Genomic DNA, 22,961 nt, shown 5'->3' with positions numbered 1-22,961 from the left:
TCACAGGCACCACAAAGTGCGAGAGAACACCATTGCCTCGTTCAAAAGCGCCGCCGAGCATGTATGTTGTTCAGATGATTGTTTTACCTAATCACACTTAAGTTTCATTCTACAATTTTTCAGCAATTTAAGATAAGTGTGAGGTCTCATCATAGTGTATTGGCCTACAACAGGAATTTTGAAAGTTTTAAGTGCTGTTAGTAAAACCTAATTGGGGAACACGCTGTTTTGTGTGTCTGGAGCTTTGATGCTAGTGAGCTGTGTGTGTGTGTGTGTTTCCAAGAATCAATATTGTGGACTGGTGATGTGCGATACCACTGGTTTTCTTTCCGATTCAATCCATCCATCCATCGGGTCGCGGGGACAACAGCTCCAGCAGAGACCCCCAGACTTCCCTCTCCAGAGCAACATTAGCAACTTCCTCTTGGGGGATCCCGAAGCGTTCCCAGGCCAGAGAGGAGATGTAATCCCCCCCATCTGGTCCTTGGCCTGCCCCGGGGTCTCCTCCCAGTGGGACGTGCAATGAGGACCTCCCTAGGGAGACGCTCGTGAGGCATCCGCACGAGATGCCCGAACCACCTAAGCTGGCTCCTTTCCAAGCAAAGGAGCAGCGGCTCTACTCCGACTGAACTTCTCACCCCATCTCTAAGGGAGATGCCAACCACCATTCTGAGGAAACTCATTTCGGCCGCTTGTATCCGCGATCTTATTCTTTCGGTCATGACCCACACTTCATGACCATAGGTGAGAGTAGGAATGTAGTTGGCTCGGTAGACCAAAAGCCTATCCTTCTGGCTCAGCTCTCGCAGCTCTCGTTTTGTCACAACAGTGCGGCAGAGAGACTGCAATACTGCCCCAGCTGCTCTGATTCTCCGGCTCATTTCCTTCTCCATTTTTCCCTCACTCGTGAACAAGACCCCAAGCTACTTAAACTCCTCCACCTGGGACAGAGTCTCATTCTCTGCCTGGACTGTACAAACCATTGGTTTCCTGCTGAGTACCATGGCCTCAGATTTGGAGATGCTGATCCTCATTCCAGCCGCTGAACACTCGGCTGATTCTGTGAGAGCTGATGGTCACGAACCGATGGTGCCATCAGGACCACATCATCTGTAAACAGCAGTGACGCAACCTTTAGCCCCCTGAGACGTATACCCTCTCCGCCATGGTCACGACTCTGCCTAGAAATCCTGTCCTTGAAAATCACAAACAGGATAGGTGACAGAGCGCAACCCTGGCAGAGACCAACCTCCACTGGAAACGGATCCGACCTACATCTAAGCACCCGGACACAACTCTCGCTTTGGTTGTACAGAGATTGGATGGCCCTCAGCAGGGTCTCCCTCACCCCGTACTCCCTCAGCAACTCCCACAGGATCTCCCGGGGGACCCGGTCATACGCCTTCTCCAAATCCACAAAGCACATGTAGACTGGATAGGCATACTCCCAGGCCTTCTCCAGGATTCCCGCAAGAGTAAAGAGCTGGTCAGTTGTTCCACGACCAGGACGGAATCCACATTGCTCCTCTTGAATCTGAGGTTCGACTATCGGCCGGACCCTCCTTTCCAGTACCTTGGCGTAAACTTTCCCAGGGAGTCTGAGTAGTGTGATACCCCTGTAATTAGCACACACCCTCTGGTCCCCCTTTTTGAATAGGGGAACCACCACCCCAGTCTGCCACTACCTTGGCACTGTCCCAGACTTCCACGCAAGGTTGAAAAGGCATATCAACCAAGACAGCCCCTCAACACCCAGAGCCTTCAGCATTTCTGGACGAATCTCGTCAACCCCCGGAGCTTTGCCACTGTGGAGTTGTCTAACTACCTCAGTGACCGAGAGATCGACGTCAATCCCCCATCATCCTCAGGCTCCGCTCCTGTCAGGGAGGGTGTGTCTGATGTAGTTCAGGAGTTCCTCAAAGTGCTCTTTCCAGCGCCCTACGACTTCCTCACTTGAAGTCAGCAGAGTCCCATCCTTGCTGGACACAGCTTGGATGGTTCCCTGCTTCTCCCTCCTGATGTGCCGTATGGTCTTCCAGAACAGCTTTGGTGCCACCCGGTAGTCCTTCTCCATAGATTCCCCGAAATGCTCCCACACTCTCTGCTTAGCCACGGCCGCTGCCCTTCGGGCCTGTTGGTACCTTGCAACTGCCTCCGGAGTCCCCTGGCATAACATACCCCGGTAGGACTCCTTCTTCAGTCGGACGGCTTCCCTGACCACCGCTGTCCAGCAGGGTGTTCGAGGGTTACCACTCCTTGAGGCACCTAAGACCTTCTGGCCACAGCTCGCAGCTGCAGCTTTAGCAATAGAGGCTTTGAACATTGCCCATTCCTATTCAATGTCCCCAACCTCCGCAGGGATGGCAGAGAAGTCACACCGGAGTTGAAGGCCCCTTCCAGACAGAGGACTCCTCCAAACGTTCCCAGTTCACCCACAATACACGCTTGGGTTTGCCAGGTCTGTCCAGAGATTTCCCCCGCCATCTGACCCAACTCACCACCAGATGGTGATCAGTTGACAGCTCAGCCCCTCTCTTCGCCCGAGTGTCCAAAACATACGGCCTCAGATCAGCTGATACGATTACAAAATCGATCATTGATCTTTGGCCTATGGAGCTCTGGTCTTGAACATGGTGTTTGTTATCGCAAGTCCATGACTACCACAGAAATCCAATAACAATCCACCACCAGGGTTCAGATCAGGAAGACCGTTCCTCCCAATCACGCCAGTCCAAGTATCACTGTCATTGCCAACATGCGCATTGAAGTCCCACAGCAAGACTATGGAATCCCCTGCCGGCGCCCCATACAGGACCCCATGCAAGGTATCCAAGAAGGCCGGATACTCTGAACTCTTGTTTGGTGCGTACGCACAAACAACAGTCAGAGTTTTTCTCCCTCCAACCTTAAGGCGAAGGGAGGCGACCTTCTTGTCCACTAGGGTGAACTCCAATGTACAGGCACTCAGCCGGGGACTCGTGAGTATCCCCACACCCGCCTGGGCCCTCACACCCTGAGCAACTCCAGAAGTGAACAAGATCCATCCCTTGTCCAGGAGTGTGGTTTCAGAGCCCTTGCTATGCGTAGGAGTAAGCCCCACCAGATCCAACTGGTAGCGCTCCACCTCCCGCACCAGCTCAGGCTCCTCCCCCACCAGCGTAGAGACGTTCCACGTCCCAAAAGTCAGCGTCTGCTGCCCCGAATTGGTTCATCTGGAGCCTCCACTTTCACTGCTATCCAATTGGCAGGGCATTCGACCCCACTGGTTCCGACCGCGGGTGCTGGGCCCACGTGGCGCAGAAGATGGTGTATCCACGTGGCTTCTTCGGACTGTGCCCGGCTTGGCTCCGTGGCTAGCCCGGGCACCAGGCACTCACTGACGAGCCCTGCCTCCGGGCCTAGCTCCGGAGAAGGGCCCCGGGCTTCCTCCGGGCCGGGTAACGCATCTTCTTCTATAGAGATTATCGTAACCCTGATGGGGGGGGGGGCATTCGGGTGCTACACCTTGCCCAAGGGTGACCCGGAACTATGTAAGGCAGGGGCGTTCAACTCCCTGAGGCTTTATACAAGCCTACGTACCATTCCGATTTAATACCGTGTTAAATTCAGGCTGGTATTGGCAATACCGATCCCATACTGATACTTTGTGCACATATACCTGACGTAGCTGGTAAACTAGAAGCAATAGTGTATTTCAAGTGTTCTTGGGAAATCATCTTCAAACGATATAAAATCACAGGGCTAAACAAATAATGGCGTTATTCTTCACTAAATGCGTTATCTCGTTTATTTTCAACTCTGTATGTAGTCCCTTCAAATAGCCTACCATAGAAGGACTGATACACTTGCTGTTATACCGAGTCACTCATTTTATGTGTCAGTAATTTTCTTAAATAAACAAATGACCGACTGAAAGACTGAGCACAGCACAGTGTGTCGCTGCGTATTACGTATTTACCAGTGGCGTGCGGTGAGGTTCATGTCAGGTGAGGCACTGACTTCATCACAGTCAGATTTACAAACATATGAACCCTAAAGAGTATCTTATTCACCATTTGATTGGCAGCAGTTAACGGGTTATGTTTAAAAGCTCATACCAGCATTCTTCCCTGCTTGGCACTCTGCATCAAGGGTTGGAATTGGGGGTTAAATCACCAAAAATTATTCCCAGGCATGGCGCCGCTGCTGCCCACTGCTCCCCACTGCTCCCCACTGCTCCCCTCACCTCCCAGGGGGTGAACAAGGGGATGGGTCAAATGCAGAGGACAAATTTCACCACACCTACACTGTAAAAAAAAAGACATTTGAGAAAACGCAAATTTTCAAGGCAACATGATGCAACAAGATTTTTGCGTTTTCTCGACTTTTGACTACTGCTAAGACACTGTTTTGGTACACTGTAAAAAATAATTATAGTTTTTAAGTTAGTCAGACTCAGAAATAAGGTTTCACTATGTTTAACTACCAAAACAGTGTCTGGCCAGCAGTAGTCAAAAGTTGAGAAAACGCAAAAATCTTGTTGCATCATGTTGCCTTGAAAATTTGCGTTTTCTCAACTTTTTTTTTTTTTTACAGTGTAGTGTGTGTGTGACAATCATTGGTACTTTAACTTTACACTTACAAACTGTACCACACAAAAAAGCACATTTAATAAAAAAAAACTTTATTATGGTCTTACCTTTACTTATAAGTGCGGGAGCAGTGGTGTTCGTGTTGGAAGAGTCGTGAATGAATGAAATATGAAATCCGCGCAGCAGTCTGCAGGTGTACCTAATGTTGTGTCCCTGTTCACGGCTCCTCCGGCGCGCCGCGCGAGCATTGTTGTTTTTGCACTTTTTGGCTTCTTGTTAAGTGACTTTTTTTGGGTGGATTCGGTCTTGCACGTGGAGGGTTTGGGTGTGGGCTTTGGTTGGTGTGGCGCTCCCGTCGGGAGGGGCATTCTGCGGCGGAGGTGCTTGGCACCAGGAGGCGGGGTTATGAGACGAGCCTCCAGTTTTATGATCGCAGTCTCACTGCACAGCAGGCCAGCAGTTAGCCGAGTCATTGCACACAATCCATGTTGAGCAGGGGTCACCAACGCGGTGCCCGCGGGCACCAGGTCCCCCGTAAGGACCAGATAAGTCGCCCGCGGGCCTGTTCTAAAAAAAAATAATAATAATAATATTTTTTTTATTTTATTTTTTTAAAAATTAAATCTACATAGAAAAAAACACAAGATACACTTTCAATCAGTGCATCAACCCAAACAACCTCCCCCATGCACACTTATCCACACCCACTCACACAAAAGGGGTTATTTCTTTCTGCTACCAATATTCTGGTTCCCACAACATAGACAACACATCTGCAAGGGACACAGTCCCTGAAGCACACATAATTGTATAGGCTGCTGGTCCACTAACATTTTCATTAATTACTATTTTTTATGTAATTATTTTTATATTGTTTTACTTTCTTTTTTATCCAAGAAAATGTTTTTTATGTATTTATCTTATTTTATTTTATTTAAAAAAAAAAGGGCCTTATCTGCAACAGACCAGGTTGTCAATGAAATTAGATTTGTTTAAAAGGTTTTTTAAACCAGGCCCAGTCCAGATAATGTCCAAGTCGGACTCAGCAACACACACCTTCATTCATGTACACAGAAAAAAATTAGGGAACACAACAGAATGCATATAATTTATAAACAAAATTACATTTTCAAAATAAGCATTTATGTACAGTCCAGATTATGTCCAGGTCACTCAAATTAGGGAACACAACAACAGATATCATATAATCTATAAACATAATTATACTTTCAAAATAAGCCTTTGAGGACTTCTCATCTTTTTTTTAATGTTTTTTGGCATCATTATCGTTTTCAACCATGTAACTTTCTAAAGTTAGAAAATACTGAATAAATGTTTTAAAGAAAGTAATACTAAGTGAATATCTGTTTTTGGCCTTAAAAATAAACATTTTACCGAGTACTATAATTAAATTGACTAAATCATGATTGTCAATGAACTCTCCTAAAATAACAGAAACCACATTAAGCTTCATAAACAAACCAATCCTTAAACACATTTTTTCAACTTCCACTCAAAACAAAGACACAATATGACAATACCAAAACAAATGCAGGGTGGATTCAGGCTCCTGACAACAAAATCGGCAATCATCTGACTCTGTCATATTCCATAATTTTAACATTTTCCCTGTGGGTAAGAAGTTATAAATAATTTAAATTTGAAAATAACGATTTTGCACATCGATAGTGGTTTTATAGATTAGTTTGAATATGGCATCCCATGGCAACGGGCAGTCAAAAAAGTCCTCCCATTTTCCATTTGTGTTGTATGAGGCAGCCTTCAAAGATTTCTTTATTAAATAAAAACTATATATTTTTCTATTTATTTTAGTTCCTTTTTGTCAACTAGAATTTCTTATTAGAGGTTTACAAAATAATAATTTAGTAGTTCCATAATTAATTATTTGTTTCCATCTTTTCCCAATTACTCCAGTTAGTTGATCAAATGAAAAGCTTGAGCAAGCATCACCATACATAGCTCTAAATTCATCATACTTCATAATTTTACCATTCTCATTGATAATATCATTGACAAAAATGATTCCTCTTTCAAACATATTTTTCCAAAAGAAAGGCTTTCCATCTATTACAATATTAGAGTTCATCCATATTAACTGCTGCAAAATAGCGTCTCTTTTTTCTGGCACATAAAATTGAAAACACCACTATGAGTGGATTGTTTCCTTTATGAACCCCGCCATGTTTCCCAGCAGACTGTCTGGGAGGGGATCACTTGTAAAAAAGGATACAATTTCTTTTGATACAGTACATGTTTTTTGTCCAACAGGACATTTGTGTACCACTCAATGTTTAAATACATCTTTGGAACAATTGATGCTTTTAAAGACAGACACATAGCTTCAAGGTTGAGAAGTTTCAGGCCCCCATATTCATACTCTTTGTACAAAACCTTTCTTTTAATCTTTTCTGGTTTGCCGTTCCAGACAAAATCGAAGAACCTCCGCTCATAAATCTTAAAAAAGTTTTGTGATGGAGCTGGTAATGACAAAAACAAATAAATAAATTGAGGAATAATTAACGAGTTGGCAATAGACATTTTACCATACAAGGTTAGGGATTTCCCTTTCCATAATTCTATAATTTTGTCCAGCTTTCTTAGTCGATTATCATAATTTACTGAGCCTAGATCTTCCAGATTTTCTGGGACAACAACACCAAGTATGTTAACTGGTCCATCTGTCCACAAAACAGGCACTTTGCATTCCATTCGAAAGGACGTTCCCTTTAGATTTCCGATCCTTAACATTTTACATTTATCATAATTAAGCTTAAGGCCAGATTGCTGTGAAAATATGTCCAAAAGATTAAGAAGGTTCCGCAAACAATGAGGAAAAATCTTATCTTTGTGAATCAGCCTTTTCTGACATGAACTTCATCAAGAACAAACACAGAACACGCCTCACTGATGCACATCTGCAAGACTCACTCAGAGTTGCAGTGTCAAGTTACACACCAGAGTACAACACACTAGTTAACAGCATGCAATGCCAGGCTTCCCACTAACTGACAAAGAAACAGATAACAGATTTGGTGTCCAGTTCAAAGTGTGACATGATTTAAAATTTGAGAGTTTACTTTTGTATTTTACATGAGTTATTATTTGTACAAACATGGTGCAAAGTAATTCATGATTTGTTAAAAAATGTTAGTGGCTAGCTAGTTAAAATGGGATATTGTGATTTCACAAGACTGTCTTAGAAGTGATCATTTGAAAATGTTCAATTTGAAAAATGTGCACTTAGAGAAAATATAAAAATAAAGTGTTGCATATTGATATTTATCTGTTTCTATATATATTTATTGTGAGAAATCATTAAGATGATCAGTGTTTCCACAAAGATAAATATCATTAATTATTAATAATAACAGAGTTAAAGGTAAATTGAGCAAATTGGCTACTTCTGGCAATTTATTTAAGTGTGTATCTAACTGGTAGCCCTTCGCATTAATCAGTACCCAAGAAGTAGCCCTTGGTTTCAAAAAGGTTGGTGACCCCTGATGTTGAGGCACAAATCAGTGACGTGCCTCAAATGGCTGCTGATCACCGCACCGTCTCTTCTCAGTATTTGAACGGCAAATGTGAAAATAAAAATAAAAATAATCTAAAACTGGTGAAGTTAAATGGAAAATAACTTCAGTATAATCACTGGATACATATAACAATTTAATTTTTTTTTTTTCTTTTTACTTTTTTTTTCTTTCCATGATGGCAGGTGAGGCCGTGCCTCCCCTGCCTCTAGTGACTGCACGCCACTGGTATTTACCCAGGCGGAGGAAAAAGTAGTTCCCACCAATTGCGTTTCATTTACACAAGATCTAAATGATTTAGTTACTTTACAGTGTGATCCTGTTTATGGTATACATTATCTCAAATAACTTAAGGATCAAATGTATCAATAATTTGATATGAGAATCAATATTGGAGCATAAAGATATCAATATTTCAGTATCGATTCACACAGCCACTATTGTGTATTTTATCCACTTTCTACATGTTGTGTCCACCAATAGATGCCATGTGTAACATACAACAACATAAAGATATCAATATATCAATATTTCAGTATCGATTCACACAACCACTATTGTGTATTTTATCCACTTTCTACATGTTGTGTCTAACTGCGTAATGTTATATGCTAACGTTATATCTTTACAACAACATAATGCTAGGTTTGCATTTTCGCTGAAGAAAAACAACACAATCAAACTTACAGGTCTTACGGCTGTAGCCGACTGACGGGTAGTTGGCAGAACTCGGCCCTCATTTTAAGATTTCTGATGAAGCCTATAAAACAAGTTTTTCCTCTATGAACACATGGATTACACAAGCAAGCATTTGATTTCTCTTACGTTTGGTGCTCATTAACAGGTTCTAGGGTTGCATGTTAGTTTTTACAACCTCATTTAAAAGTAACTTTTAAACAATTGGGGGCCTTTAATGCGCTACTCTTTGTGAACCTGCAGGGCGCCCCTTATGTGGAGTTTGACGTCCACCTCTCCAAGGACGCTGTTCCCATCGTGTACCACGACCTTACCTGCTGCATCTCTACCAAGAAGGTGGCAACACCCTATGAACAGGCACACAATATTCACTTATTAAGTCAGACAATTTAGTTTTATAAAAAAAATTTCAAACAGAAAAACAACCAGACTCTGGAGCTCATTGAGGTGCCAGTGAAAGACCTGACATTTGATCAGCTGCAGCTTCTGAAGGTAACAAGCACTAACCTGCACATCTTTATCGTACCTATTTAAAACAGTTCATAGATCACACAGCCATAAAAGAGCTTGATAAGAAAATAAGTTGCTCTGCTCAAACCCACATTTTGCTGTAAGGAGGAAATCAACTGCATTATTGTGACATTATTGTGTTCAGCTGGCTCATGTTGCTGCCTTGAAGGAAAACGATCTAAAAGGTAAGTTTTCTACTTTTTGTCCAACATGGATCTTTAGAAAGTGCAATAAAATGCTGACCGCGCAGCAGCACCGAATCACAAACCAACACTTTGGATTTGTTTTGTTTTAGACATACTGGAAGACGAGGATGAGATTGATGAGCATCAGCCCTTCCCGTCGCTTTCGCAGGTCGCTGCCAGCACCTAGACACCTTGTCGCTTTAAAATGCTTCAAATCATTCCTCATTTGTCTCTACAGATTTTCCAGGCCCTTCCTGAACACGTGGGCTTCAACATTGAGCTGAAGTGGATCTGTCAGATGAAGGTCATAAAACATCTGAGAAAGAATCACAAATAAGTGCTAACATTGTGAGAAGTGTTTATTGGTAATCTTTGATCTCGACCAGGACGGGTCATGGGACGGCAACATGTCAACCTTCTTCAACGTGAACAAGTTCCTAGACATCATCCTGTCTTGCGTTCTGCAGAATGGAGGCAAAAGACGTGTAGTGTTCTCCTGCTTTGACCCTAATATCTGCTCCATGTAAGCTTGTATAGAAAATCTACTGTCTTATAAATATGTCATCTATTTAAATTCAACCCAGACTTAACTGCAAGTCATTTCAACAAATTACTCGTGATGGGTAAATGATGCCTCAGTGAGTGTGTGGCACACTCACTTTTTGTATTGACACTGCCTGATAATGTGTTTCATAAAGGGCATCTGCCATCATCTGTATTATGCAAGTCATAACATTAATACATAGTTTGCAAATATAATTGTTTTTTTACAAGATTGTGCAAAAAATAATATGAAATGCACAGCTTTGGTCAATGAGCCAAATAGTAAACAGGAAAAGATGAACAATTACCTTTACGGCGTGGCGAAGTTGGTAGAGTGGCCGTGCCAGCAATCGGAGGGTTGCTGGTTACTGGGGTTCAATCCCCACCTTCTACCATCCTAGTCACGTCCGTTGTGTCCTTGGGCAAGACACTTCACCCTTGCTCCTGATGGGTGCTTGTTAGCGCCTTGCATGGCAGCTCCCTCCATCAGTGTGTGAATGTGTGTGTGAATGGGTGAATGTGGAAATACTGTCAAAGCGATTTGAGTACCTTGAAGGTAGAAAAGCGCTATACAAGTATAACCCATTTATCATTTCATTTATTTATGAGTGCTATAAGATCAAAATGATCCCACACTTTCGAATTTTTCATAGTTCCTTTTAGATCGATGATGAAAACGGTGTCAAAGGCAACAAGCCACTCTTCCGATTTCTTTCAGTGCGAGCTGTCACTTGTAGACTTAAAGAAGTGCTTCCTAAAAACACAGTTTGGCTCTTCACATTCATATGACACAGCAGTTTTATCAGTCACTTTCTTAAAGTGACACACACATCGAGGCACCAACAGACACAGCATCACTCCTTGTGTTTCATAAGGCACCGATTCTTTAGTATTGTTTGCCTCACGACTACAACTACCACTAACTGATCACAACTAAATTAAACTAACCTCATGTTAACTTACTTAACATTCACTTCTTTAACATAATGACTAACTTAATCAAATGTATCTTCATCGAACTTGTGTTATTCATCTTCGGCAAACTAAGTCACCTTTCTGACTTCATAATAATTTAACTATGACTTTACTAACTTCAACAAATTTAATAATCAATTGACTTCTAAATAACTTAACCTAACTTAAATGGTACTGCAATCACAGTCAAAATTCTGTCGTTCCCTCCCACTCTCCATGGCTGAGGTTGCCAGATACGCAGCCGAATTTGAATCCTACTCCAAGGAACTTCAAATGGCAATCGACGAGTCCTACGCTGTAGATTTCTCTTGTTTATGCTTCTTGCAAGATGGTTTACTAAGTAATTATGCCATATTTTACAGATGTCGATTAGCCAAATGTATTTGTAAAGTAACGCAGCAATATTTTCGTCGGGAGACGGGACAGATTGTTGGCATTACCCTGCTAAAATGTCTAGTTTGACCGCATGTTTCCAAGCCAATAATTACAAATTACAGTGCAATGCAAAAAAAAAAGGTGCGGTTCCCCTTTAAGTACTCTATGATGTCTTAAAATGACATAGCTACTGCCACCATAAGGTTCCACCCATCCATTTTCTACCGTTTGTCCCTTTTGGGGTGGCGTGGGGTGCTGGAGTCTATCTCAGCTGCATTCGGGCGGAAGGCGGGGTACACCCTGGACAAGTCGCCACCATGAGGTTATTTTATGTATTTGCCTGGGTTGTATTAGTTAATTGGCAACATAACTCAAAATGTTAAGGGCAGACTTTGGTGAAAATTTCAAGAAATGTCCGAAATGGGATAAGAAACGAGTGATTCGATTTTGGGACTGATCCAGATCCCCCTCTAGATTCAGGATTTTTTGAAAGGATTATTTTACTTTTGGAAGACCGAACCTGGCGTATGTGTCCGCTCTCCGAGTGCTTTTTCGTTATGCTTGTATCTATGTTTGTCCTACAGGGTGCGCCACAAGCAGAACAAGTACCCAATCCTCTTCCTGACTCAGGGAATCTCCAAGATGTACCCGGAGCTGATGGACATCCGCTGCCAGACCACAGAGATTGCCATTAGCTTCGCCCAGAGCGAAGACATCCTGGTAGGAGACGATGCTTTTCATTTCAATTGTTCTGGTCATGAAACAACGGAAAGTAAAATGTTGTATCCCGCAGGGAATCAGCGCTCACACTGAAGAGCTGCTGACAAACCTGAGCCTGATCGGGGAGGCGCAGAGCAAAGGCCTGGTGGTCTTTAGCTGGGGCGATGACAACAACGAGCACGAGAACAGGAAGCGGCTGAGACAGCAAGGCATCGACGGCCTCATCTATGACAGGTAACAACGCCCGTCTTCATGCTTGCCACCACAAGGCTCTGTTTATCGGTGTTGAGCAGGAATCCTATTGCCTTTACATGATAACAACCTTCAAACTGCATCAGAACAAGAATCCTGTTGATTTTTGTTGATATCTGAATGAATGAATTTTATTTATTCCGGTAGACAGACATATATAGCAACACTTCATCACTCTTTGTAATGTGACAGACATGCAATGGCAGGGATTCGTTAAAAAAGTAAGAATGCTTATCCATGTCCCGTCCCCAATTTACAATCAATTTATATGCTGGTTATATATGTTGGTTATATAGTCCAAGTTTCAACAGCAGATTTGATGGATACATGACAATTTCATATAATCCCAGATGTTTTAGGTAGGCATTATAGAGGTCTGTTAAAACATTTACTTGGCATGGTGATCATTTATCAGAGTTAGTTGGTATATGATCGTATTCAGATGATACTTATGGCAGTTTTTAGCCAGGAAGTACATTAATAAGCTGGCTGCCATTTTTTTAATCGATAACCAGCTGCGCTGTCTCACTGCTAGCAGCTGATAATAGTGTGTGTTTTGACACAAACATTTTGAGGCAAAGTACGCCCTTTTTCACCAAAAGTTTAAGTTTCTGGAACCTTTAGTTCTTGGAACTATAGGTTCCTGTAGACCTGTGTGGTGTGCGTCTCACCGCATTTCACAGTTCGTTCAGGGTAGTTTATATACATATGTGGGAGGGGTACAGTATATTTCTACACTGATACCATGTAAATAATCAGACATTATTAAGTCAGATTTATTTGACTAAACTGTGAATAAATAAAATACAAGACAATATGATCAAAAAACTAAGTGTGCCGAATTTTACATAAAAAGTCAGGCTTTTGTCCACTGTGTCCAACATTTAGAAAATCATCCCCTCAGTAAATGAATTCATGAAGGTCGGGTGAGTTATTCATTTCAGCTGTAAAAAACAATATATAAATAATATATGTCAGTGTTTATTTCATGGCAACTACATGAAAACATCAGATTTAGCGGCATTAGGTTTACTCTGGTTGAGACAAATAACACAAATGGCGTGTCACTGACTACTGTTACATCATGTAACAAAGTAAATAGTTAAGATTTGATGTGATTGACCTTTGTGCCACTCGTTTATTACTACTTCTATTTGACATTTGTCTTAAAACAATTAGGTTGTATGTAGAGTCCCAATGAGCAGCTCCAGTCGCCACTTTGAAGTCTGGCTAAATGCTTTATATTCCTCTAAATACGTTTGAAAGAGTCTGTCGACTTCTCGTAGCTTCGCGTCCCAAAATGAAGTTTGCAAAAATAAACAACATTAAACTGCAATCTAGATTAGGCATTACAGCTGAGCAAAAACACTGCAAGATAGTTCCACAAATCAGCGTTTTTCATCACACAAATGCTCCACAAAAGTTTCTAAAATTCGAAAGTTATTTTTGTTCTTCTTTCTCTCCGTTGTCATGCATGTTGTAATAGAAATACACAAGAAGTAAGACAAACAAGTTTTCTTTGCATACGCTAATGGAAGTTAAAATTTGCCTAAAAACAATAAATGAATGTTGTTATGGTTGTTTGCTTGGTAGGGAAGAAGGCAACAACTTGGGGTGTTATAAATTTAGATGTAGGTTATTTAAAAGGGGACATTATATTAATGAACATTTGACCTGTAAATATTAGGGGTGTGCATCTCTACCTTCCGATACCGATTCGATATGAATCTAGATTTACATGGGTTCCGATACGATTCACTAACAATACTTTTTAAAACATGATTTGATGTGATTCAATGCGATACGATTCGATGTCGATGGAATCTTTGCATGGTGAAACATTTTTTTATGTATCATGTATCGGCCCAGAACAATGTTATTGAGTTAATTTTTGAACAGACACAGACAAAATAGACAGTTCCTGTACTAATTATGAACAAATGGTAGAACTAACAACTTCAGTGCATTGCAATTCAAAAACTTTAAGAAAACAAGATGAAATTAAAACACTTTTGTAAAAGCTACCAGGTTTTTACTGTTGTTAGCTCATATAGCAACAGTTAAATACAGAGAAAAGCAAGCTGTGTATCAAGCAGAGGTGTTATAACACCACAGTAACACAAGTGCAAGATACAATTAAGTACTCTAAACAGCAGCTTTACTGAATAAATACTTTTTAAAGTGCCATTTTGCTGGTTACTGTGCAGCCAGGTCTTTATCTTTAGCACAGTGAACAATGTAGTAGATGTTATGATTACCCCGCAAAGTTGTGGCTAAGTTGGGGCTGAAAGTCTTTCAAATCAGCGTCCTTTTCTTGCACGTTGGTAAGTCTGCTAGTATTAGCATCCCTAGCGCCCTTATCGTCTACTTAAGTGTATCCATGCCGTCACAGGTGTGTGCTTAGATTAGTAATTCTAGCGTTACTTTATCGCTACTTTTCAAACTTTACAAATGGCCATACTTTTATCCAACTGACCTTTCTTTTAAAAATTCCAAACGTGTACCACACTTTGGATTTATGATTCGGGGGTGCTGTCTGCCATGTTGCTTTGCTGTGGTAAGTCGCAAATGATAACGTAACTCTCGTATTACATCATCACAGAAGTCTCCCAAGATTAGAGTGGCCATATTTTGTTGCAGAGCTCCAAATTCCAATCAACCGATTCATGACTTTCTAACCGAACATCGACCAATCCATACGAGATTTACTGTAGATCAGGGGTGCTCACACTTTTTCTGCAGGCGAGCTAATTTTCAATTGATCAAGTCGCGGGGATCTACCTCATTCATATATATAAATTATATTTACTTATTTATGAAATATATGTTTTTGTTAACAAGTTAAAGGTGTTTAATGATAATGCAAGCATGTTTAACACATATAGTTAATATTTTTAATAAATTAAAGGTGTTTAATGATAATACAAGAATGTTTAATACATATAGTTAATATTGTTAACAAGTTAAAGGTGTTTAAAGATAATGCAAGCATGTTTAACACATATAGTTACTACTGTTAACAAGTTAAAGGTGTTTAAAGATAATACAAGCATGTTTAACACATATAGTTAATATTGTTAACAAGTTAAAGGTGTTTAAAGATAATGCAAGCATGTTTAACACATATAGATTCCTTTCTTTCATGAAAACAAGAATATAAGTTGGTGTATTACCAGATTCTGATGACTTGCTTTGATAGGAATCAGACAATGGTGCTGATAACGTCCGCATTTTCAAATGGAGGAGAAAAAAAGTCCTCCTTTCTGTCCAATACCACATGAAAGTGGTTGGTTTTTGGCATCTTATTTGTCCAGCTTCCGTACTCCTTTGTATACAGTGCACACTTTACAAGAAATACATTGGCGGCAAACTCCGTAGCTTGCTAGCTTGTGCACGCCAGCTTTCTGAGACTCTTAGCGCAGGCAGGATGAAGCAGAGCTTTTATTGTGAAGGCAGGAACTGTGCAGTCGGTCTTTGGAGTTTTGACGACAGGTACGGCGCCAGAGTCTGTTGAAATAAAGTGTTTCTCGCCTTCCCGTCGGTAATTTTTTCTTAATAATGAGCTGGCAGCAGCCAGCGTCATCTCAGAAGACCCTCGGGTGCCGTGAATGTCAATCAAGTGACGAAAGTGACGTCATAGTGAAGATTTATGATCGCTCATTTTTAGGACTATTTTTTTAATGCCTGGCTGGCGATCGACTGACACACCCTCCGTGATCGACCGGTAGATCGCGATCAACGTAATGAGCACCCCTGCTGTAGATCGATCCAGAGGCTCGCCAAACTATGTATTCATATCTCTAAAGTTAAAGTCGGTTTATTTTTTACATTCCTAGTAAATATGTGAAATTATAGCCAATGGCTAATTTTCATCTCTTGTTTCTTTAACTGGCTGATGTTAGAATTTAGACAAACCAAGATAAACAATATTAAAATGTGAAATTTCAAAATATTAAACAATTGCTAAAATACATATTTCATCATATAAACCTTAATATTAGGGATGAACAATTAATCAACATTGAGGTTTTAATTAGTGTGATAAATAACCGCAAGAGGCGGAGGTTGTTTTTTTTTTGCTACGCCGTCACCAGCCTTTGAGTGAGAGACATGTTCGCCAATCAGAATTGTTAAGCTTTGCGTCCTTTGCCTATAAACACGGTATACTTTTCATTGATTATATTATATTATATGTTCTTTAGTTTAAGAGTATAATGTAAACAAAACTCTGAGTCTGTCTGCATAAAGCCAATTTTTTTTTAAAAAGTAGATTATTGCATATTGTTCTAATGTGTGGCACCTTGATACAAGAATATATTGATTGACAGTCTAAAAGTAACATGTTATCCTTCACTCGTTATTTTTGCAGTTTTATGCATTTACAGTGTATATGTATAAAATATAAAAATTGCATCTCTAATCACAATCGCAATTTTGGAGAGAAAACTTGCAATTAGGGTTTTTGTCAAAATCATCCAGCCCTATTTAACACTTCAATTTTATACCAGTAGCCTATAAACTATGATTAAAAGAGATAAAAAAAGATAGTTGCCAAAACACACTTTTCCTGAACAGCACCAAACAGTCCCCTCTGGAACTGGACCAAGTTGTCCGGTTAACATTTCTCTTTACAATGTTTTTGAGTGGAGGTGGTACAAAAACTGAATCAGTATACTTGATTAGGTTTTCACAATTAAGTAAATTATATTTCTCAAGTTTCCTGCAACGATGATATATGTCTTACCTTGCTTATGTACTTTTAATGTTTTTTTTTATAACTTCCACCAATTTAAGTGTGAATTGATTTGTCAGTGTCCAGCTTGTGATACAGTTATTTAAATAGGACATAATCATTTAATGTAAGTACATTGTAGTGAAGTTTGTTGTTAAAATTATTTGTTATGTATTGTCTATGTGCAGACAGATAAAAGTGCAAGATTCTGTTTTTCGTCTCACTTGAGCTAAATGGCATGGTGACCTCAGAAGATAGTGCTGCAGTGTAAAACAAAGATTGATAATGTGTTGTAATACAGGCTTCAGCCACCTACAGGACGGGAATGGAAAAATGTCTTTCTTCATAGCATGATTTTCCAATGTTTCCAGGTTGAAGATTATTTGGTCTTGGGGAGAGTTTTCTGAAAACCTTTTTAGATTGATGGTGATCGAGTAGATGAGTCATCACCTCCACCACAGGTGTTTCAGTTAGTTAGTTTGCATCATAGCTAAAAAAATTGTGGGAAGATTTTTACAAAGCTTTTATGAAATGTGCAAAATGGAATGAAACAACTTATTACATTTTTGGCCCGAAACAGATGATTTATCTTACAATACTTTATGTTTACGTTACAAACTTCTACTTCTGTGTGTGTGTATGTGGACGACACGCCTCCACCCACAAAATCAAAGACAGTGAATGACTGACAAGAGTCTTCACTCTGTTTCTTTCATTTCACTAGTTATGGGCACAATTTGATGAAACTTTCAGGAAATGTCCAAAATGAGATAAGGAACAAGTGATGGGATAAGGAACAAGTAAACTCATTTTGAGGCTGATCTGGATCAATCAATTTTCCCGTACAATTAAATTATTTGTTTTCCACTATGAATGTCAGTAGCAGGAAGTACAGTAATATAAACGGTGAATAACTGTGCAAATGTGTATCCAGTAAAAAATGCAGTACCGGTACTTATAAATTAGAACAAAATAGATAAACAAAATTATAACATGAACATGAAGATATGATTTAAAATCTTACTTAACATGACCAGAGAGGGGCTGTACCCTTCATTACAGCTGACTATGTATTTGGCGGTGGTAGACGTCCCGTTATGTAAAGCTGCATGTTGAGCAAGGACCTGTTTGTCCAGCTGTTTCACTTCTACATTTCCCACGTTTGTTTTCCAAACACGTCCTGTGTGGGCGATCTCCTTGCTCTGCAGTTCACTGTTCTTCCTAGACTATCAAAAGTAACTCTGCTTCCTTTTTTTTCACAGAATATGTGACTGTTCGCTGACAAATTCTGATTCAAGTCCATCAGATTCCTGTAAAATCTGTCTGGTGTTTAGCTGTGATTTTTTTGCTGACACTCATATATTTGACATCTTGAAAGCAGATGATAATGCAAGACAGTCGACTCCTCAGATTTCTCATGCCTTAATTGCATATGCGAGGGAATTTGTTTGTCTTTTCTGATATTTGGACTGAATTGAAACAGAATGATTGGTCAACTGCCCTGCCTATCATGTCTTGTTGTTACCACCCAAACGCATTGGCTTGTGGATGAGTTGCTTCAAACAGGAATGGCTTGCATGAGGCGCTTCAGGCTTTGGATGCTTTTTTTTAATCAGCATTTTTCACCATAGGATTGATATTGCTAAGACTTATCGAAAGTCGGAATTTAAGCCTCATTTCTCCCCCCCCCCCAAAAAACAGTGTTTTCTATTCATATGCTCTTGCTTTAATTGACAGCTTGCAGCAGCCTCTTCATTTGGTACACAGTCTAATATGAGCCTTGTCAGAAAGTCTCTCATAACTATAAATGCATGTTTGTAGAAGACCATTATGTAACAAACCAGTTAACTGAACTCTTATAGTGGGAAGCTTGGCTTTCATGTCTGCGGAATGTAACAGGATTCACCAGACTTCAAAGCTTTAAAGGGATTACTGCCTTACCTGGAGTTAATATTACCGACCGTATGGTGCACCAAGTGTGGGATATATTTATAGCTGTCACACAGTATGAAATACAATTTAAAGATCTCCATACTGTAGTATTTTTCACCAATTTGAATAATCCCATAGTAGTGTATAAAAAGCATGTTAGCCTTGATGCTGGAATTCAAAAGTGCTTTTTGGTAAACCCTACTGGGATCACTCTATTTTGTGTGTGCTTTGAGGCTAATTAGCAGTGTTTGTCGCCAACAGGGTGTGTCTCTGTAAAGTGCTATTGTGTACTTTTTCCACTTCTTACATTTACACTGTAACTCGTAATAGAGGTTATTTATCACATACAACAGCACAAGACTAGCTTAGCTAAATGAGCTACATGCTAGCAATACTTTTTACCAGCAACATCATGCTCGGTTAGCATATTCGCTTAAGAAAAAACAAATTGATCAAACTTGCGGCTCCCACACCTATAGCTGACTGATGGATAGTTGGAGGAGCTCTGGGTTTCATTCTAAGATGTGTAGAGAAGCCTGAAGGAGGTTTTTTTCCCTTCATAATGTCATAAATTTCAAAGTCAGCATTTGACTGCCTCTTCTCCATCAAAAATGGAGCAAACAAGTGAGGAGATTATAGCTTTTTCTCATGTTTAGTGCTAATAAACAGGCTATGGGGACACACATTACTGTTGGAATGTCGTGAAAAAGTCACTTTTGCATAATAGGGGACCTTTTAAAGTGCATCACCAGATACTGTATATAAATGTCAGCAAATGTCATATCACAATAACAACATCAGTCCTCCTTAGGATGTTGCGATTGCGCCAATTCCCGCAAATTCAAACTTTTTCTATTACCCGCATCTGCCCCACCGCACATTCTGGCTAATCAGCCTAATTTGGGGCAATCAAATTAGTTTCTTTCTGAGTGGCACTCAAATGACGACATCAACTGTCTCATCAAAACTTATGTTTGTTTCTTGTGTAGACAAAGCAGGAACAGCAATGTGTAGTGATATATCAACTCTTTATTGATCAAACAGCACTATTGTTGTAGCTCTGACCTACTGGGTACTTCTAGTACAGACAGTGTACAAACATTTACTTCCTAATTTACATGTATTTACTTAACCTTTATTTATTCAGGGTAAAACAATTGATAATATATTTGAATTTGCAATGCTGACCAAGAAAAGAGGCAGCATTTACGTGACAGATGTGTTGAATTGTGATGATAATCTGTCATCGGCTCTCATTTACCAACAAAAAATCACGCTATTAAACGCTCTCAACAGTTCACAAATGCTTTCATGTGTAGGAACATAAATGAATGTTCAAGATGGACAAACACTTCAAGTGTAAAACATACATGGAGAATGTCTGCAAATTGTGAACGACAGAGCAGACAGCATACAATAACAAAGCCGTTGGTGGCATGTATTTCTATATTTATAAAAAAAATATTACTGTTAATTGTGATTAATTCAAATAGTACAGTAATTTGATAAAGAGCTCTGAGTATGTGATATTATTGCCATATAGTGTCTACTTTTAAGTCTGTGTTATAAAACGAGGAAAACATCAATATAGTATTTAACATCCTGTGATTTTTTAGCTTAATGTTACAACATTGTTCACAATTTCATAAAATCACTAGTTGAGTCAATGTTATGAAAAATAAGCCTCAAAACATTGCAGCTTTCTTTAGGTCACAATGATCACAAAAAAAGCCTGTGAAATCCTGCAGCGACTGTCAGCATTGTCTCAGAGCCATGCCGTAAGATCATAACAAAATAGCTAATATCTTAATTATCTTTGTACTTCACAAAAGTGCTTCGAATGTTCCTTGTAGGTTCTTTACTACTCTGGAGAGTGGAATTGTGTCTTCTTTATTACTCTGTTTTATTTTTTACAGTGGAAGTTCCCGACAGTAGTTATCTCTAGGCACTTTCCATATGCATGGGGAAAGCAACTAAACCCCATGTGAGCAAGCACTTTGGAAACAGAGTCAAGGAAAAACTACCTCCTTTGAATAGACACCTGGTCCTGTCTGCCATTAAGTCCAAATACACAACAGCCGGGGTCTCTATTTGAGGGAATGCGGTACTTTCCAGATGGACCGTGTCTGCCAGTAAACAGTCTCCTTTTAGCACCGTTAAAAACAAACATAAAAGGTTCGAGCTTTGTGACAAAAGAGCAATTAGCGCAATTGCCCACTGAGCCCAAATGAATGCAGGTTTGAAATGAATGCATCGTGACAAACAAAAAATGGTGCATGAAGACATTTTTGGTTAATTGCCTTTAGACTTTTGTTTCATGAATCAGTTTTAATACAACCCCTTTTTCTGTTCTCCTTTCAGGATCTGTGAGGACCAAGGAGAGCAGCCCAACATCTTTAAGGTGGAGGAGCAACACTCCCTGCAGGAGGTGATCACAGAGGAGACCCTCAAGAACTGCGCCTGCTCCTGCTATTCCATCCGTTGCTCTACAGCGCCGTGCGTCGCCTCCAAGGAGCGGGCCGGGAGCGCTGAGTCCGACTCTGGCCTCAGCTCCTCGTAGCACACTCCTCGTCCTCACAAAAGGGTTTGTGTACATTATTATCATCAACAAAGCAATTTTTGAGTAGACATTAGCATATAATACTCTTTTAAAACACTTCTATGAATGCGCACAAGTCTGCTGTCGCGTAATATGATTGCAGTGAGAAGTAGTGCTGAGGACAGACATCTATCAAGCAGGGATATTACATATGTGACATGAGCCAATACGTTGTATCGATTCATAGTGCATGCAATACAAAGCAGGTGCCATTGTTTGTTTGTGTGTGCATTTAGCCATTACCTTAAGACAGGGGTGTTTTAACATAGCACATTTCTTAAACAACTAAATGTTTATTGTATAAAAAATCAATGGGAGCTCTTAATTGTTACATATTTATGCGTCTTGGTGCACATGAAGATGGAACTCTAGATTTTGATTTCCGTCTAATAAATAAAACTTTACTTAAAAACCCTTTTTATAAATATGCTTTTGCACATATTTGGACACTGTTGTGGCTAAATAACACATTTAGCATGTCCAATATTGATGTTGCTCATGTTACAAAGCTGTATAGTATGGGTTTATTGACTATGATATCAAGTTATTATTAACCAAACACAGCAATAACCCAATTGCCCCTGGTACTGCTGGCATAAAAGGTTAGAAAAACTTTTTTTTTTCTAAAAACCGCAGCTGAAGCGGAGACTGTTTTTTTTTTTAGATATATTTAAGTGCTTAGCATTTCTTAACCTACATATGATGGATGTTTTTGATTAACAAAAAATAAAGAATATCTAATTGGTCCCCGCTATGTTTTATTTTTTAGGAAATTAATTTGAACACCCCTGCCTTAACGCTTCTTTTGATTGAGCAACTATGTAATTGGTAGTTGATATATTTTAAGTTGTGCTTTTTCACACAATTGTTCAGGTTGCCATTTATGGACTTGTTAACTTGAAGGATGTGAAAAAAGTTCCACATGTCAGCATTACCTTTTAGACTATCAGTGTTTGAGCTGGTATCTGATTTCATGTTATAAAGTTCACATTGTACAGCCTTACAGTATAATGGCAGGTGGGGGACTAATTTTATTTTTTTTTCTGTTACAATATTACTGTTTCCCTCAGTATTCATCACTTATTGCAGAGCTTCACAGATCCACTTTATTGCAGGGCAGTGTATCTTCTGGAAATTACACTTGCAGTGAAATAATGTATGGTTGTTACATTTACACCAGTGGAGTAGTCACACATCAGGGTGTGAAGAAGTGTGCATCCCTGCGTAAATGAAATAAACTTTTTGGGCGGTTTTGTCTCTTCTTAATTAGTCAGGAGAAAACACACAGCCTCAAGGCAAGCAGCAATAATATTTAGTTTT

General features: G+C 40.0%; 1 protein-coding gene across 1 annotated transcript in view; it reads left to right on the top strand.

Annotated features, from left to right (window-relative positions):
• Positions 1-22,891, top strand: part of gpcpd1 (glycerophosphocholine phosphodiesterase 1) — a 41,915-nt gene extending 19,024 nt beyond the window's left edge. The window contains exons 11-20 of the mRNA XM_062044953.1: positions 7-61; positions 9,062-9,154; positions 9,236-9,310; positions 9,474-9,513; positions 9,624-9,682; positions 9,752-9,817; positions 9,900-10,036; positions 11,991-12,126; positions 12,200-12,360; positions 21,404-22,891. Of these exons, the coding sequence (XP_061900937.1) occupies positions 7-61; positions 9,062-9,154; positions 9,236-9,310; positions 9,474-9,513; positions 9,624-9,682; positions 9,752-9,817; positions 9,900-10,036; positions 11,991-12,126; positions 12,200-12,360; positions 21,404-21,602 (1,021 nt within the window). The 3' untranslated portion in view covers positions 21,603-22,891. The remainder of the gene's footprint in view (positions 1-6; positions 62-9,061; positions 9,155-9,235; positions 9,311-9,473; positions 9,514-9,623; positions 9,683-9,751; positions 9,818-9,899; positions 10,037-11,990; positions 12,127-12,199; positions 12,361-21,403) is intronic.
• The last annotated feature ends 70 nt before the right edge of the window (positions 22,892-22,961 follow it).

Source organism: Entelurus aequoreus, linkage group LG04 (assembly GCF_033978785.1).
Source record: "Entelurus aequoreus isolate RoL-2023_Sb linkage group LG04, RoL_Eaeq_v1.1, whole genome shotgun sequence".
NCBI classification, from domain to species: Eukaryota; Metazoa; Chordata; class Actinopteri; order Syngnathiformes; family Syngnathidae; genus Entelurus; species Entelurus aequoreus.
This window is presented reverse-complemented; position numbering and strand designations above follow the sequence as displayed.